Genomic DNA, 18,607 nt, shown 5'->3' with positions numbered 1-18,607 from the left:
AAATACAGCTAATCTTTGTAACAAAATAAAATTGAAATATGGAAAAATTGGACCCTAGGCATTTCCTTGGGCCCCTGCCTGTAATTATCCCCAGAGTCCCTTTGTCCCTCATTCACTAAGCCACACCTCTGTTTTACTTACTCCCTGTAGTTCAGGTATAGATCAAATAAACAACACATGTAAACAGCATGTGAATGTATAGATCAACTGAATAAGAAATACAAAGCCTGTATTTGCAGGTATACATAAATAATGTATGGAAACATAGCATAACACCGACACCCAAACACTCACCCACCAGGAAAGGCTCTGCCACACTGATACCCAAACACACACACACCATGACAGGCCCTGCCACACAGACAGCCAAACACACACACCCACACACCAGGACAGGCTCTGCCACATCAACACCCAAACACACACCAGGACAGGCTCTGCCACATCAACACCCAAACACACACCAGGACAGGCTCTGCCACACCGACACCCAAACACACACACACACCAGGACAGGCTCTGCCACATCAACACCCAAACACACACCAGGACAGGCTCTGCCACACCGACACCCAAACACACACACACACACACACACACACACACGCACACACACCAGGACAGGCTCTGCCACACAGACAGCCAAACACACAGACACCAGGACATTGATGTATTGATGTATGTGGTGCCCCAACCACCCTGTTGTGTACTTATACCCCCTAGCCACCCCCATCTTGCATTTAATTGTTGTCCCAATGCAGCCCCCATTTGAATATGACTCCCCTTCCGCCTATTACCCCAACTATTTTTTTTATTTTTTTTAATACTTACGTTTTTGCTGCCATCCTTAACTGCTGCTGTCCTCCAACGTGCTCTTCTAGCTGTCACCGCGGATGCTGCGGGCATTAAAGACAGCCCTGGCGTGGCCGAATCGTCCACTTAAATGGGCGGCCGCGTGGCCGTTTAATGTAGATTCAGGGCGGCCTGGGGGGCAATTGCCCCCCGGCCCAGCCCGCCCCTGGTTAAGGGGCAATTTCAGAGTCCAAATGATCTTCAATTCTTTATCCTTAGATCTGTATACAGAAATGGGTCTGATGGATCTGAATGGCAGGCATGTGATTAGGGAAGATCCTCCCAGAGAATAGTATTCTGAAATACCCATACTATGCTACTGTTAAAGATTTCTGGAGTACTCCATACAGAGCGATGCTGTAACTTTACTGGCGATTTGGGTGCGTGTCTAATTTACTGCTAATAAGGCGGCCAGGAGATCCAGTCCAGCGCAGGGATCCTTTAGCGGTCCAAACCATCTAGGATTTTGGAGCACCTCCCCCATAACATTTGTATTAGTCCCCTTGGGCTTTTTTCTAGGTAGTCCCTTGGGCCACACCAGCCCTGGGCAAATCCTTGATGAGTATATCCGTTCGTCTAGCAACAAATATAGCACAAAACACAATTCCTTTCTTTCTGTCAGCGCGGTTGTGCCTTGTAACAAACGGGTTAATGCTGATCTTTCTCGCAAGTTCTCCTTGCCCTCCCTTCAATATCATAGTTTTATTATCATCCCCGCGTTACGCTTGCTTTGAATGGCAGCGCACTATTGAAGCGGAGATACAATGCCTGGTAACAGAGAGGCCCCATATGTCTGCACTTTAGATCTTTTGAAGACAAGAAAAGTTTACTGACCTAGAAATGAATCAATAAAAAGCTATTCTCCGTGTGACAAATTGAAGAACTGAGGGATTCCTGCAGATGCATTGACTTTAACAATCTAAGATGCATTGTTTGTAATGCTTTCGGGGGACACGTCTAATCCTCCAAGTACAGGAGCGGAGGCTGGGAGAAGGTGTTCAGTCCGTTTTCTGACATTTCATTATCTATCGCTCGCTGAGACTTGTATATACACGGGTAACTTTGATTAAAATCACCCAATATGCTTTCAGGACGCAGATGGAAAACTATACATGACAGCTGTATGTGTATTGATATGTAGGCTACCCTATGTAATCGCAGAGACAAACTCTTGCCTACTCGGTGGTGGTGAAAGGCTGGTGGTTCCTAATATTTAAGGCAGTCTTCTTTATCCCACTATTTCAGATTGATCTTCATACGTCCATTTCTGGCCACAACTCAAGCTTGCTCATAAGATATTGTAGGCTCCTAAAATACAACAATTGCATATTATTTGTATTTTATTTTTAGACAGCACCAGCAATGTGCACAGTGCTTCTTACAATAGATATGCTCAAAGGATGTGACAAAACTAGAATTGACAGACTAAGACAAACCGATATGTTCGGTAAAGAGGACCCCCTTTGCAAGCTTACGCTCTATTGTCTTATTGTAGTACAATTTGCGATACCCGTGTTTAGAGTAAAATATAATCACATAAGCGCTTAAGACATCAGATGTCCCTCCTTTAACCTCTAAGCTTTGAAAGTTTATGCTGTACAAGTTGGTCCAGTAAAAGGTATCAAAGGTTTCTACATGTGTTTGTCTTCCCGTGATAGATTTACGTGACAATGTTACATGCATGCTTACTCAAACATACTAAAAATAACAATGTGAATTAGTGAGTTTGCTGTGATACTAGCAGCCATGCTTGCTGATCCTGATTTGACTTCGCTCTCTTACCTTATGGCTGAACGACTCGGTTCTTTTGCTCCAAGCAACGAAAACAAGTCAAACCGCCTGCCAAGGAGCCTCGGTAGCGAGGATGAGATAAAACCTGGCTCTGTGGCTGATAATCACCTTGCATAAAGTTAGCTGCTGCTAAAATGTGGTAATTAGGGTTTCAGAAGTGTTGATATTGAAAAAAATGCAGTTGCTCTTGAGAGTCTTAAGTGAGAATACTACAATGTAACAACATGATGCCGCTTAATAGGGTGTCGTATCCATGCTCTGAAAGTGATGTATCCATTATCGTTCTTTGGGGACCAGGTAATTTTATGACCCGTTCTTGCTCCACATGCCAAGGAGGTGAGTAATACTTTGCAGTAAAACGGACAGACCGTTTTAAAGGGTCACACGACGTTAGCCCCACTCCTGTTCATTTTTGTTTTCAACTGACTACTGCCCTCACCTGGGGACAGGCTGACCACCAGCCCAGCAATAATAGGCAGTGGACCCCATAGGTTTCCAGTGCGGGCAACTATCTGACTCGTCTTATGCAGAGGTAAAACTGCTGGGGTATGACAATACCCGACTATCCTCTGGATTTATTCGTGGCTCAATTGGCATATTTCTCGTATTGGATGTACGGTCTTTGATACAGTTTTATGTCATTCTTAAATGCTTACAAATACAAAAAAGAAAGCACTCACCTGAACTAGCATTAAATATAAGGGGGTGCTGCTGAAGACCAAAATCATACACAATCTCTAAATCAGCACACACACATCAAATAGATTATAAACTCTCATGACTGTAGTTAAAACTACTTAAAAACACCTTTCTAAGATGACAAAATTGGAGTTTTAGTCACATTATATGGCCATATTATGCTAAGCCCACCACTACGCCAAAGTACTCCAATGTAGGTGGGTCCTAACCTAAATACTGCTGCTTATATGGAGCTCCCTTTCAGATTCCTGGGTTCCTGCTAGAATAGTAATGTGCAAAAAGTACAAAAACAAAGCAAGAATTCAGCGTACACCCAGTGAATACCATTCAAAATAAAACACCTATCTGCGGCATAAATATTGGGGATTCCGAAACACTATTTGGCCATATATTGCTTAGCCCACCGCTACGTCAAAGTACCCAAAGTTTGGCAAATCTAATTTTTCATGGCTATATTGCTTACCAAGGAGCTGAATCAGTGGCACTGCACCACATTTTAACCCAAACGAGACTCAATCAATTTTGAGCCTTCTCAGGACACTATAAATAAGGCTGCTGTGAATTCACCAAACGTGGGGTGCTTTGACGTAGCGGCGGGCTAAGCAATATATAGAAACATAGTGTGACGCAATCCCCAATATTTATGATTTGGGTGTTTTTCGAATTGTATTTCCTGGCTGTACGCTGAATTCTTGCTTCGTTCAGCTCTACCTTAAAGCTTAACTTCAGTGGAGAGGAGGGAGCTGGTGATGTTGGTGGTTAGGAGCATGGTTGGAGAGCCTACCAAGGGAAGAACCAAGTGCCTGCTAAACGAGAATAAAATATATCAGACATGTTTTTGTTGAAATAAATGTTATGTATTGGTCTTTCTTTCATATGGTTTTGTTGACGTAATTAGTTGTTCCCATTCGTGATGGTTTTATTGATGTTCTCCTTTGTAAAATGGTTCTGTGGATAATTGAGATGTCGTACACCAGATTCCGACATGTTCTAAGTAGAGGCAGATGCTAGTTACAGCTAATTATGTCTAGATACAGTCCGGGCTTAACTTTTTCTACAGAACAGCTTATTGCGGCCACATAAAATGTAAGTCCAAGCCCTGTTACAACAGTTCATATCAACACAGCAGAGTAAACAGCAGGGCTTCTCTTTGTAGGATTAAAGGCTTTTGAGTAGCAGTGGGTAGTCACAGCAGTAGCACGTTAACAACAGGGATAGTCTTGCAAGGTTGTCCTCGATGGGTAAGCACAGCCATATTGACCAGCTGTTTACGTGTACAAAGACGTCTTCTACACGCACTATAGAAGTTCTTATCCTTCTTCCTATACAGATGTCCAGCAGTGCTTCAAAAGTGGCTACAGACTTAATGAGACCAGTGTGTTAAATACCTTCAACTATCACTAGTAGACCAGCTAAAGCCAGCAACAGCTGTCCCCTTATACCTTTATAATGGAAAGGTAGTAGAGTCCTCATTTTTAGGGGTTCTTTTGTAGCTGGATTGGACTGTGTAGGTATTAACCAATTACATCCTACAGTATTCAATGGATATTCAGAGTCTTTTGTTGAAACTTCTTTGGATAAATCAGTTGTTTACTGTAATGAACACACACTATTTAGATAATGAAATAATTAACTCGTCAAGGAAGGATCTTCAAGCTTGTTTAGAGAAACCCAAACCAAGTATAAAAAATACAACCCATCTTCATTTAAAGTGGACCTATTACTTTTCCAAATGATACATTTTAGAAAGCAGGATATTCCAATATCATGGTTTGCCACAATAATTAGCTTTCCTGAGGTACAGTAGTCCATTAACATTGACCCCCAAATCTCCAAAAATATTACACTGATTTCAAAACCAAAAAGCTCAAGCTTTTGATCAATAAAAATAATTATGCTAAAAACTGTGATGACTTAACACATATATCCTCCCTAATGTTAAGTGATGCATCAACATTATCTGTGTAGGACCACGAGTCGAGTGGCACCAATACAAAGATTAGGAACCATGGCTTTGTATAAGGGCTTGGGATGGTGAGGTACTCATAAGTACTGTTACTGTTAGCCTACGTATTCCAGTACTAAATCTAAAAGATAAATGAACCTTTATAATCATGATTACATTAATAAAAACATGGAAAGGTATCCATATGCTGATACCGCCCTTCCTTCCGGGATCAGAGTCTTAATTATTCATGCAAATAAAATTAAATATTATATTTATGGAGATTTGTGTATATATATTGCTACGTTTTTGCCGCTCCGATCCTTTAAATTACATGAAAACCACCTACAAATTTTTTTTTTCAAGGTAAAGCTAACCTTCAAGCTACAAGTAACACCTCTACCCTACAGATAGTTTATTATATTTTACACATATAATTGCATTTAGAGATACGGGCAACACTTTTAGCATACATTAATGTTGTTGACAGCTGCTTTGCAAACAAATTGTCTGTAAATTGCTTGTTAACGTTGCACTGCAAAGATGGACTAATTCTACCGGTTACTTTGTTTCTCTGTGTAATTGAATTGTATCAAAAGACTTTATAAGAGACGCTGTAAAATGTGTTTGGTTTCAGGTAACCCGAGTACCCCCGAGATTTCATAACTTTTAGGTAAATCTTTTGTGTGTAGTAAATTTTATCCCAACTTAATAAGCCGGTCCAAGCCCATTCGGGAGAAATTTGCTGAAATGTGGTAGAAAATAAATAATGAAGATTTTTATAAACAAACTCGTAGAAGAAGTCTTAAATTTACTTATCTGGTTTCACTTGACCCAGGAATTCATAATTTTAATTAAGTGTCCATGAGCATTTGTGAGTAATAAGATGCAGTCTAAGACCGTTTGGGACAAATTCACTGAAATCTGGTTGAACCCAGAAGGAAGCAGGAATTTCTTATTTTAAGTTATGTGATTTTGGGTTAACACCACAGTCGGTGAATGTGTCCTCGTTTGATACCTAACTTGTGGAAGTGTGTTACTGACACCCATTTCTTAATCTCTACAGAAGAGGACACGTTTTCCACTTACTCCAACATCATCCTCAAGTATTTTCTGGCTGAAGGCGTGGTTAATGGACATGAATTATATGTTGCGTCTTCTGATGACGATCCCAACGATATCTTGAAGGTACGTTTAATCTTTTGGTTCCAATTGCTTTGATTCTATTATCGTCTTAGTTCAGTTACGATGAGTCCTAGTTATCCTGCCACCACCACAATACTGCCTCAATAATACCCTTGCCAAAGCTTGTAACTGGTTAAGAAACTTTAAATTTAAACAAGCTTTGGGATTTCTAGAACCTGTTTTTAGTAATAATACCCTACTAAATGATAATTGTAGTAATTGGTTTCCATTGGGCTTCTCCTTTTTATTTGTATAATAAAGTATGACGTAATACATTTATTAGAAAATCTTTACGTTACTGAAACCAACGAAGATAATATGGAAGCTGCGAAGAGAACAGAGAAACCTTCTGTCATTTCGTCCAGCTGTGTGAGATTACGCGTCCCACTTAGATCATGTACGCCTATCAGCTCTGAGAACATACAAGTGGCCAAAACAATGGTGGTCAAGAACATCTTCGGGGAAACGCTATAATTGTCCTCCTTTTAATTTTATGATAAATAATTGGGAGGCTCTTAAAACCTATAAGCAAGACAAATATTGCTGATACTTGGAATGGGAAAAGGCATTCTTTCAGACCATAATTATGTTAAAAAATGTGTGTAACTAAAAGAGACAAGTAAAAGATAAAAAGCCCCATCAACAACGTTGGGTATATTATATACCACCCAGCAATTTATCCATCATCCTTTGAAAACATCTTCATGCCTTTTGTACTCCAAGCGTCCTCAGAAAATCAGCGATGAAACACAATGAAAACCCACTCTAGAAAGGGGAAAAAAAAGAAAAACTGCATTGCTTCACGCTTTTTTTTTCTTCTTCTTCTTCAAGACTGAATGAGGCTACAGGGTGAATGCAGTATTTGTGCTCTTATACAGATCCTCTGTCTTCGCTGTCAAACTGTAGCTGCTTCTTAATATGAATAGTGCAGGAGGGGGTGTCACAACATTAACGTCACTTTATATCAAGGTAATGCACTGATGTTAAAGTGTGACAAACATCTCATCCACTGTGAATATTTAAACATCGAGTGAATGAGAAGGAAGGGGAAATTGTACTGAGAGGGTTAAATTGGATAGATCTGTCGTAACAATGTGCATGTAGGGCTTGTTATAGACACAATTCGTTTTATATATATATATATATATGTGTATATTATGATATAAATTATTGGCTTCATTTACGTTATCTCTAACTTTACATTTAACAAAAGAAAATTAAATATAATTTTATAAAATACTTTTTTTTCTTTTCGTTACTAAATTTCTTTTTTTTTTGCCTTCCTTTCTTCCTGCTGTCTCTGCTTCTCGAACGCCAAAAGGGCATGTGATGCTTTGAGCAATTAATGTTTCTTTCTTTTGCAAGAAAGTGACATGAAAGTTTAGAATTTACACTAAGGCAAGACATTGGTAAACACGTTTCTTGTTTCAGCCTGTGGGTACTGTCATTATTCTGTTTAACCCTTCGCTAGATCTCCCTAGATATGCCCCATATCTGATATTCTCACATAGTGGTACATTTACTAAGCCTTGATCTCAAATGGGTAAATACTTGCTTTGTGTTTATTTTATTCAAGGGGTGTCCCTTTTTTACCTATAAAGTATAATTTTTTGGATTTGTTGAAATAATAAATATTGATCACCTATAAATTTGTAATATAAATATTTAGCATGTGGTCTTTAATGTAAATCTGGTATGCAGATAGAGTTCTTCAAAACACTGGGATTAAGTAAAATTGAATTAAGAATATATGGACAGAATATTATTATTGTTGTTATATATATATATATATATGATATATATATATATTTATATATATATATCATATTACAGAGCTCCAGATTACATAGAGCTTTTACAGAATGCTTTACTCTTTGGAACTGGCTGGTGATGAGTAAAACGCGCATGCATATATTCAGCCCAATGCATCGCCTGCAAGCCAATGAAGTTGAGGGTAGGAAAAGAGGACAAACGTTGAATCCCTCCATGCATTTGCAAGGGCAAAGAAAAGATAACTTAAAGGGGACACTCGGCCATTACTGCCATAAAGTGCGCATTATTGCTTTATTGTCCTTTTGTTGTTTGTTCATTCGGGTTTCCATTGTGGGATCTTGAAGACATTTTTCCCTCTTTTGAAGCACCATTTGGAGTCTCATCAAAGCCTCCCTCTGGGTTAAGAACAAACAATAATGTTGAGCTTGATGGACTTGTATATTTTTTTAGCCTTTATTACTATGTTACCATGTTGATAACATTGAAACTAACAATATCCAGACATCATAATGTGAAAGTAACAATATCATAAACACACATAAGACATACTGGTAAAGAAGTAGAGGATGGCACAGCTCTTACACGCTTACAATATGCTCTCAGCGTCTCAGTTAAGTCAATTTGATCCACCTGGCCTTGCCTAGCAATATCTTCACAATAACGGTTGGTGTTCCGTATTCACCTACATGTTCTCCCTTAGTTAGCATGTGATTAACACTCTCGGGACTGACGAGATAGCACTAAAATAGAATGTTGCAGTAATTCACAAATGCGTAAATCTGATTAGTTGCGTTAATGAAGACGTTGGGTGTGACATCATGTCCTAACAACATGAATTTCATTAGAAAAGGCAAATTGTGATTCGGACCCATTGTACCCCAATATCATTAGTTGTAAAACAATGGTTTAACCCCAGTTGTGCTGTTGGATAAACACAAGTCATGCTGAAAAAAATGTTTGTGATGGGATTACAAGGTAAAGAGCACGTGCCGTAATCCACCAGGTGTGACATAATCTCATTCCTTCACCACCCCATTAAGTGTTTCATTGATGTTTCAATGGATGAGATTTACAGGAACTTCTGTAAGAGCAAAAAAAGGGGTGTTCAAATAATGTGTAAAATCTGCTAGGATTAGGAGAATGCAGCTTGTATCAAAATAGATTTGAAATGAGTCGAGGGATTGGACGGGCAGAGGGCATGTCTAAGCACTGATCCTCTCCCACGGAGAAAGAGAAGAGTGAGCCGGAGATCCGGGTTGCAGCACTTCACCCGGAGACTCCGGAGGGTTTTTAGGTATGGGTATGCCATGTCCCAGCTCTACTTGGTTTTCTTAAAGCACTTTGCATCAGGGACACAATGCATTGGTGGCCACTGTCACAGCGAATGCCACGCTAAGACTTTATAAAACCTGATGGGATCTTAATGCACCGTTAGAAGCATCATTGCTAGTACTGTTAAATGCCGCAATCCCTTCCCTGAAATAATTTCGCCATCTTCATGTTGCTTTCTTCAGATTTTTCAGGGATTGTCATGCTTTTAGTACAATATGTTCATTATGTGACTAAAGAAACCTTTAGGGGGAGAAAAAAACCAAGGTGTACTTTTTTTTTTTTGCTAAATAAGCTAGAAAACCTATTACATTTTTGACTAACTGGAACAGCACCTTTAACTGAGTCAGCGAAGCATCTGGTGGTATCTTTAAGCCACCTCCATCACCACAGGGGTAATTAAGCCAACGGCCCGCTGTCTACTTACAGTTATATCAGTCCTCAGGGACGATTGACTGGCCTTCAAATATCCATTAGAGACCTTCCTGGAAAACAACTAATTGGTTAGTTACATTTTTGTTAAACAGATGTTAAAGGTGCTGTTCCACTTAGATAATAATAATTTAGAACGTTAAACCTTAGCAGATTTGTCCTTTTATTCTTTGCTCTAAATATTGAGTCGTTTAAGAAGCTTCTAGGCAACAGCCTGCTTTTTATTACATGCGAATTAAAGGAGCACTCATGGAAACGTAGAATGTGACGTCGGATAAGAATCATTCGGCCCATCAGGTTTCCTCATTATTCCCGATGTATCGACGCGCCGTCCCTACTTTATTGCATGTAGGGCTGCAACTAACGATTATTTTAATAATCGATTAGTTGGCCGATTATTTTTTCGATTAATCGATTAATCGGATAAAAAAAAACAATATGCAATTTTTTTGTTTATTTAAAATAATTTAATGAACTGGATGTTAAAAAACAACTTAAAATTTACATTAACATTCTTATTTTGTTATGATGTAATAAAAAAACAATATTTTCAAAGTACAAAAACCCAAACACAATATTTATGAAACAAAATAACCCCAAACATTCTGAAAAGAGGTGGACTATTACTGTTCAAGAAACTTTGCCCCAGCCCTGGTACTTTGCACCCAGCACTTTGCACTTTGCACCCAGCCCTGGCACTTTGCACCCAGCACTTTGCACCCAGCACTTTGCACCCAGCCCTGGCACTTTGCACCCAGCACTTTGCACCCGGCACTTTGCACCCGGCACTTTGCACCCAGCCCTGGCACTTTGCACCCAGCACTGAGCACTTTGCCCCACCCCTGGCACTTTGCACCCAGCCCTGGCACTTTGCACCCAGCACTCAGCACTTTGCCCCAGCCCTGGCACTTTGCACCCAGCACTTTGCACTCAGCACTTTGCACCCAGCCCTGGCACTTTGCACCCAGAACTTTGCACCCAGCCCTGGCACTTTGCACCCAGCACTTTGCACTGTGCCCCTGCACCCAGTCTCCAACTCTGCCCTGCCCCCACACTCTGCCCTGCCCCCACACTCACACCCTGCCCCCACACTCACACCCTGCACCCACTCTGCCCTGCACCCACACTCCCACCCTGCCCTGCATCCACACCCCCACTCTGCCCTGCACCCAGTCTCCCACTCTGCCCTGCACCCCCACCCCCACTCTGCCCTGCACCCAGTCTCCTGCCCTGCCCCCACACTCACACCCTGTCCTGCATCCCCACCCCCAACCCCACTCTGCCCTGCACCCCCACCCCCACTCTGCCCTGCATCCCCTGAAACCCCACCCCCACCCCCGCGAATCGCTCTGTGCGAACGGAGCCACTCGCACAGAGCGATTCGCACAGACATAAAGAATACTTACCTCCGGAACGCGTCACATCCGTCACGCAGTGCAGAGCGTGTAGCGGAAGCAGGGAACGCTCGCGGAGGTAAGTAAAAGGAGCCAACAACGAATCGATCACTCGATTAATCGATAACGGAAATCGTCGACAACGATTTCCGTTATCGATTATTATCGATTTTATCGATTCGTTGTTTCAGCCCTAATTGCATGCAAATCGGTGCAGACATTCTTTAGTTATTGGAGATAGAGAATTAATTTCTTCTCTCATTTAGCTCCTCCCCCAGCTGCCTCTACTGGAAGCAGGAAGCATGTTCCAGTACACTCCTTGCACATGCTCAGTAGAACTCCCATCCTAGTCAATAGGAGCAGCAGCAGCCAATCACGTCTGTCCAATCTAAACACCGATGTTTTGCTGTCATACATGCGATTGGCTGTAGCTGCTGATTTCAGTGGGAACACAACATAGCGTGTGCAAGAAGTATATGTACGAATGCCTCCTGGGTACAGCAGAGGCAGCCAGGGGGAGAAGTTAATAGAGTCTTGTAACTCTAATAACTAAAGAATTCATCCACCAATTAGCCTCCGGGCAAAATCCACGCCAACATGTAATGAAAAATGAAAATACAATTTTGAGGACTAGACTCGTCTACACTTTTACAAAATTCTGAATGCGACATAATGTTACATGATTAAAGAGTTATTTCCGCAAAGGATTTGGTCATTTAAAAGCATTTGGAAGGATATTTAGAATCATAAAACGCAACGTTTTCTCGAGCACGTTATCTTTTATTATAAGTCATTGATGTTTTATGAAGAAATTTAACCCACTCTGTTTTCAATGCATTTCAAGCAATAATAATACACAATTTCTACAAGCATTTTTACAATAATTTTGCCACCTTTAAAAAAAAAATAAAATAAATAAAAAGTACATTTTAAATGTCTCTTCTCCTATTTATGCACCACTTTTTCCTAATAATATAATAAAAGATATAATACATTTCCATTTGCACTTGTATTGATTCACGCAATGTACAGGTAGTCTGACGGGAATATATTTAAAGACACTGGCTTTCGGAAGGTTATTTGTCATTTACGTCTCACCTATCAGTCATGTATATACTTACATCACTTTTTATTTGTAATTAGACAAGGATTTCGTAGCCTTTAGCCACTGCTCCTTTGGTGGCTTACACCGGGGATTAAGAGCTCTCGTCAGTTATTGAGAGATTTCTAAGCCTCTAGATAAACCAAAGGACGGCAGAGTGTGCTGGAAATCTGTTCCGAAACTGTTTGGGACTTTAGGAAGCTCTGAAGCAGAAAAATGTTCTTTGAAGCAGACAGTATCAAGCGTAGATTTTAATATCTGAAACTTCATCTCTGCTTAACTGGGATTATGTGTGAGTTTAATGAAAAGTTATCCAAGGAAGGAGATTCGACAAGGACCCGGTTACGGGATCCTTCTTACTTCACTTATGACATTCCCGGAACATCGTTGGAAGGAAATTTGCTAATGCATTTGCATAACCAGCTTCTTGTTTGTATTAAACAAACATTTTATTCTGTTAAAAAAAAGTTATTTTTTTTAAAGAGATAGATGGTAAACTTTGGGATGTATATTCTACAGGTAAAGTGTTTAATCTATAGAATGACCGAAAAGATCTTGTAGATAAAATATTACTTCTCATTTAGTATGTTTAATATATATGTCTTATCTAAAAAAGATAAGACAAAAAGATAAAAAATGTGTGTGTGTGTGTGTGTATGTGTGTGCTCGTACTTGTGTGTGTGCATGTGTATAAGAGCAGCCATCTTAATTATTTGTCAAAACCTTGGCATAATTATTCTTCTACATTGCGTTGCCCTTCCACTTTGTTGGAACTTTATTGGTTCTGGGGGACTTAGAAGATGAGGCGAATTAGACAATAATTTAATTGAGTAACATAGTAACATAGTTCATAAGGTTGAAAAAAGACCAAAGTCCATCAAGTTCAACCTATATACATATTGTGTCCCTACTGTGTTGATCCAGAGGGTAATTGCGCTCATGCTAGTAGCATGGCTCTACCAAGGTAAAATAATTCTTGAGTCTCTCTTAATACTGATGGGTTTGTACTTTAACTTTTTTTAAATCTGAAACAGATGAGTTCTAGAACTACTTGTTTAGCCAGGGAAGGTTGGTGAGGAACTGGAAGAAGCAAAAAAAGTCCACAAAGCAGGCACAGAGTGACAAATGTCCTACTAGAAGTGGGACTTTGAAGCTTTGTAGGCCACAGGGTTGTGTAAGGAAACACTTGTTAATGCTTTTCTTCTGATGTGTTATTTTAGGGGGTTTTGTTAATGGCACTCGGGTAACGGTTGGCAACGAGTCTGATGCTGGTATTCACAAAGAATTATAGAAAGGAGAATGGTGTGAGACGGATACTAGCGGGCAGTAGTATTGATGGTAGGGCGGGTGGATTCTGAGAAAGAAAGAACATATTGACATGTTCCTCTCATTCATATACAGTGGGATTTAGTAAGATATTGGATATCGGGTAGTTGAGTAGAAGATAAACATCAAATATGATTATTCAGTTAAAATAAAATTTGGTAGCACCAACTGGTGCTATAGCAGGGATCACCAACAGGTACCTCATGGACAACTGGTAGCTCTTTAGCTACCACTGAATAGCGTTTGAGTGACTGGCATATGTGCTTATGTGTGTGTATGTATATAGAAACATACTTACATGGATAAGCAAAACCATGTAGTATTTTATAGCCGGTCACCAGCAGTAATGTTTTCATACCTGTTCTTACCTGGCTCTTGGGGGTAATTAGACTTGGTGCTCCTGAAGTCTTTTGAACCCCAATAATATTTCAGTACAAGACTGAAATGTTTCTATTCCTGCATTGTTAATATAAGTTACATGATTCCAGGTATTGGTAAAGTGTAAAACAAGCTTGTAGGAAACTCTGCTCTTACAGATGAGTAGTCAAATCAAAACACACATTTACAGATTGAAATGAGCATCTGTTGATTGAATAAGAGCCTTCCAAACAGGTACCTGTGTTCGGGGAACAGTCTGCGTGTTTCGCTTGGCTTGCAACATTAAAGTTGACTGGTGTGAAATAGTTAATCCCCTCCCGGGACTCTGAATGTGCAAATGACAAGACTTTAAGCGGGGATGGTATGGCGTGAGGTGACAGCAACAGGTGTGCCCCTGATTGCAGCGCAAGAAGAACTTCAAACAGTGACCAGCTTTGGGACTAAGACAAGTGCTTAGCTGGGATCAGTCGTAATGATCATCTGTGAGCGCCGATCACCTGCATTGTGTAACAGAGATAAACAGATATGCACTAACAATGCGGTACAGGTGTTGTCGGAGGACAATGGATTATTTGCTGATGAAGAAACCCACACCTGGGAAATTAATTTGTTTTATCTTTAGGAATGTGTAATTACGTTAAAGGAAAATAGGCTTTATACCCATATCGTCGTCAGGAGTCATTCCTCGCAGCAGATGATTCAAGTAGTGTTAGCCAATTTGGCAAATCAAAGGGTTGAAAACAAAACTTTAAAGCCTATATATATATATATATATATATATATATATATATATATATAATCAAATTGATTTTAATAATTAAAAAAATTATATATCAAGTAAGGGAATCACTTGTTAATAAAAGCTTTAAATGCTTCTATTAATTTATTATTATTGATACTAATATTTCCTTGCATCTTTGCTGGAAGATCTTGTCTTGTGTGACACAAGACCCTTCCTAAAAGGTCACCTACATCATGACATCATAAGCAATCACTTGGCGTTAATGATAATAGGTACTCGGCTAGAGAAACCTGATTCAACATGAAACCAATCTGCCCGGTTTACGAAACCTTCCACCCATCTGTGTTTAGTGCCTGCTTGGCTTTTCATCGAGTGGACATTGTGACCGTTATTCATACATACGTTCAGCTGGTCTCTCCTAACTTATGAAAGTGGGAATTTTCTCTAGTTCTGACTGAAAGATGGTTGGGGGGGGGGGATACCAGACGCCGGCGCACTCAAGGTTAGGTCTCGGCCAAGGTGCCATGAAATGAATCCTTGCAAACCACATGATAGAATATAGTCTTTGTTTTTAATGAAATTGGCCCACGTATAGGTAAACTGTAGAACCAGACTTTCTTCTTTCTTGCCCGATTCACACTAATTGCCGCATTCCTCGAACGCATAAAAGGGAAGGAACAATAATTACCAGACAAGGTTAGAATTAAATAGAGCTATGGAAATGGAGATATATCTTTTGTATCACAAAAAAAGCTAATAATTGAAACATTACTTAATTACATTAATAAGGTGTTTAAAAACCACATTTAATTTGAAGATAACTATCATTATTCTTTATCGTAGAACTTTGCTGGCGTTTTTTTTTTTCTTTAAAACCTGGTATTGGAGCAGCAGAATTTAATAAAAAAAGATACCTGTAGTTAAACGAGCTGTTCTACCTACCCTCCTGATCGTAACCAGTGGCGGATCTACCGGGGTCGCAGGGGTCGCGACTGCGACCGGGCCCGGCGGCAGGGGGGCCCAAGCCAAGGGGCCGCCCGAAATCTTTTTTTTTTACGTTTTTGTTTTTTTTTTTTTTTAAATAAGGCAGGGGCGTCCAAAATGCGGCCCGCGAGACCTCGAGGTGCGGCCCGCGTAAGATCGGCAGCCAGGACAACCGATCTTACACGAGCCGCACCTCAAGCCCTGCTACTTACTTGTGGGAGGGTCTTCTGGACAGCACGGAGGAAGCGGAGTTCACGTGACTTCCTACTTCCTCTGTGCTTTAGCAGAGAAGGCAGAGGGAGGCCGCGCCCCCTGTTGAAGTCTGTGAGCGGCATCGAGGGAGCTGCAGTACAGGTAAGGGGGTGGGGAGGGTGTTTGAATGAGTGTGTGTGATTGAGGGAATGAATCTGTGAATTAATGATTATATGTGTGTGTGTGTGTGTGTGTGTGTGTGTGTGTGTGTGTGAGATAGCATGGATGTGTAAGTGCTGGAACCTAGGCATGATGGGACTGTGATTGCTGTTAGCAATCACACTCCTATCATGCCAAGTCAGCCAGTACATGCTGAAACCTGGCCAGCTGCCCCCCTTGTGTAGTGATGCTGCCAGCAGTATGGGGTCTGCACTTACAGCCACCCTGTACCAGCATGTACTGGCTGACTTGGCATGATAGGAGTGTGATTGCTAACAGCAATCACAGTCCCATAATGCCTAGGTTCCAGCATTTACTGGATGGATGTGTAAGTGCTGGAACCTAGGCATGATGGGACTGTGATTGCTGTTAGCAATCACACTCCTATCATGCCAAGTCAGCCAGTACATGCTGAAACCTGGCTAGCTGCCCCCCTTGTGTATTGATGCTGCCAGCAGTATGGGGTCTGCACATCACTTACAGCCATCCTGTACCAGCGTGTATTGGCTGACTTGGCATGATAGGAGTGTGATTGCCAACAGCAATCAGAGTCCCATCATGCCTAGGTTCCAGCATTTACTGGATGGATGTGTAAGTGCTGGAACCTAGGCATGATGGGACTGTGACTACTGTTAGCAATCACACTCCTATCATGCCAAGTCAGCTAGTACATGCTGAAACCTAGCTAGCTGCCCCCCTCGTGTAGTGATGCTGCCAGCAGTATGGGGTCTGCACATCACTTACAGCCACCCTGTACCAGCATGTACTGGCTGACTTGGCATGATAGGAGTGTGATTGCTAACAGCAATCACAGCGAGCACAGTCCCATCATGCCTAGGTACCAGCATTTACTGGTTGCCTAGGCTAACAGCAATCACACTCCTATCATGCCAAGTCATATTGCTAATTTTGTCCTATTGTGTGTTACCTACTTTTATTAAATATGTGAGTTTTTATTATTATTTTTAAAGGTGGGGGTCATTTTCGGTTTTGGCTAAGTGAACCCTGAATGTTTTGGTCCAGAATTTTCATTTTAGTTCATCCCTAGAATAAATCTAGGGAATCCTGAATTTGTAGTCGCAAAACTTTCAAGGCCCAGAAATCAGTGAGAGGAAGAGTAAAGGTTTTGTGTCATTTTACTTTATTTTAATCTGCATATTTTATTAAAGGCCATATTTTTTGTCACAGTGAAAAATGAGTGCGGCCCGCGCACGTATACAATTCTGATGAAGTGGCCCACTGCAGAAAAAACTTGGACACCCCTGGATTATGCCCTTTGTACATGCGCCCCTTTTTCTTTGATTATGATTCAATATGTAAATTGAATTTGTTGAATTAGTTGAAAAAAAATTGTTGGGTAAAACTCATGTTTTTTGGGGGGGGTGAGGGGGTGGGGGGGCCCTTAACAGATTCTCGCACCCGGGCCCTGAGGCGTCTAGTTACGCCCCTGATCGTAACACATTCATAACAAAATGTAGCCTTACAAACAGCCTAAAAAATTGAATATTACAGATTTTGCCTCTTTAATTTCTTGCGGGACACACTAAAGTGTCATGTGACATGAAACCCAGCACTGATAGGTTGTCCTAGAAATCTTTACAAAAAAAAAAAAAATTTAAATCCAATCCACTTGTATTTTGAAAACGTTGTTTTTCTTCTCAAATTTTGGAAATGTTTTTAATGTATCCTTCAGAAAAAGCTTCTCTCGTATTACTGTTATAGTGTCTACCAAAGGGGTGGAATAACTTAAAGGTCCATAAAACCGGAAGGAAAAATGGCTGCTCTGATGGGCTTTGCGGTACTTTATCTACGGGTTTTTAATCCACGTTCACCGTTTCACGCTTATATTCGCTATACAGAACTGCAAAATTTTCATATTTGAACTAAAAAAAAAAAATCTTATTTTTCTGCATTTATTTTCTCTAAAGAAAGGAAAACAACATCCTACCCCCATAATTAAGATTCCTCCCTCTTTAAAATAATAGATTTCCTTAATACTATCTTTTTCAGCTGCATTTTTCTATTGCCTGGGTGCCACTTTTATGATTGTTACTGCTTGGGTAATTTTTGAAAGCTTAAATACCATAAATTTCTGCTCATCTGTTTTGAAAATGGTTATACATTCATCCAAATAGGAGCCCGGGTATTCAAACGAGACATTTATAACTATTTAGGGCTTTCAAGGCATTTAATTATAAAAGACAAATACAAAGGATTTCCCCTTATCATTCACCCGCATCTCCTGCGCTCTCGCCGTGCTGTAA

General features: G+C 40.5%; 1 protein-coding gene across 1 annotated transcript in view; it reads left to right on the top strand.

Moving 5' to 3' along the window:
• LOC149277642 (elongator complex protein 4-like) overlaps positions 1 to 18,607 on the top strand; it is a gene marked incomplete at its 3' end in the record, with an annotated part of 55,128 nt that overhangs the window by 11,367 nt on the left and 25,154 nt on the right. Inside the window, exon 3 of the mRNA XM_089502644.1 lies at positions 6,354 to 6,475. Within this exon, the coding sequence (XP_089358770.1) occupies positions 6,354 to 6,475 (122 nt within the window). The remainder of the gene's footprint in view (positions 1 to 6,353; positions 6,476 to 18,607) is intronic.

Source organism: Sceloporus occidentalis, unplaced genomic scaffold, assembly GCF_023333645.1.
Source record: "Sceloporus occidentalis isolate IW3139 unplaced genomic scaffold, rSceOcc1.0.p SCAF_207, whole genome shotgun sequence".
NCBI classification, from domain to species: domain Eukaryota; kingdom Metazoa; phylum Chordata; class Lepidosauria; order Squamata; family Phrynosomatidae; genus Sceloporus; species Sceloporus occidentalis.
The sequence above is the reverse complement of the archived record's forward strand: the minus strand, read 5'-3'. Positions and strand labels throughout refer to the sequence as shown.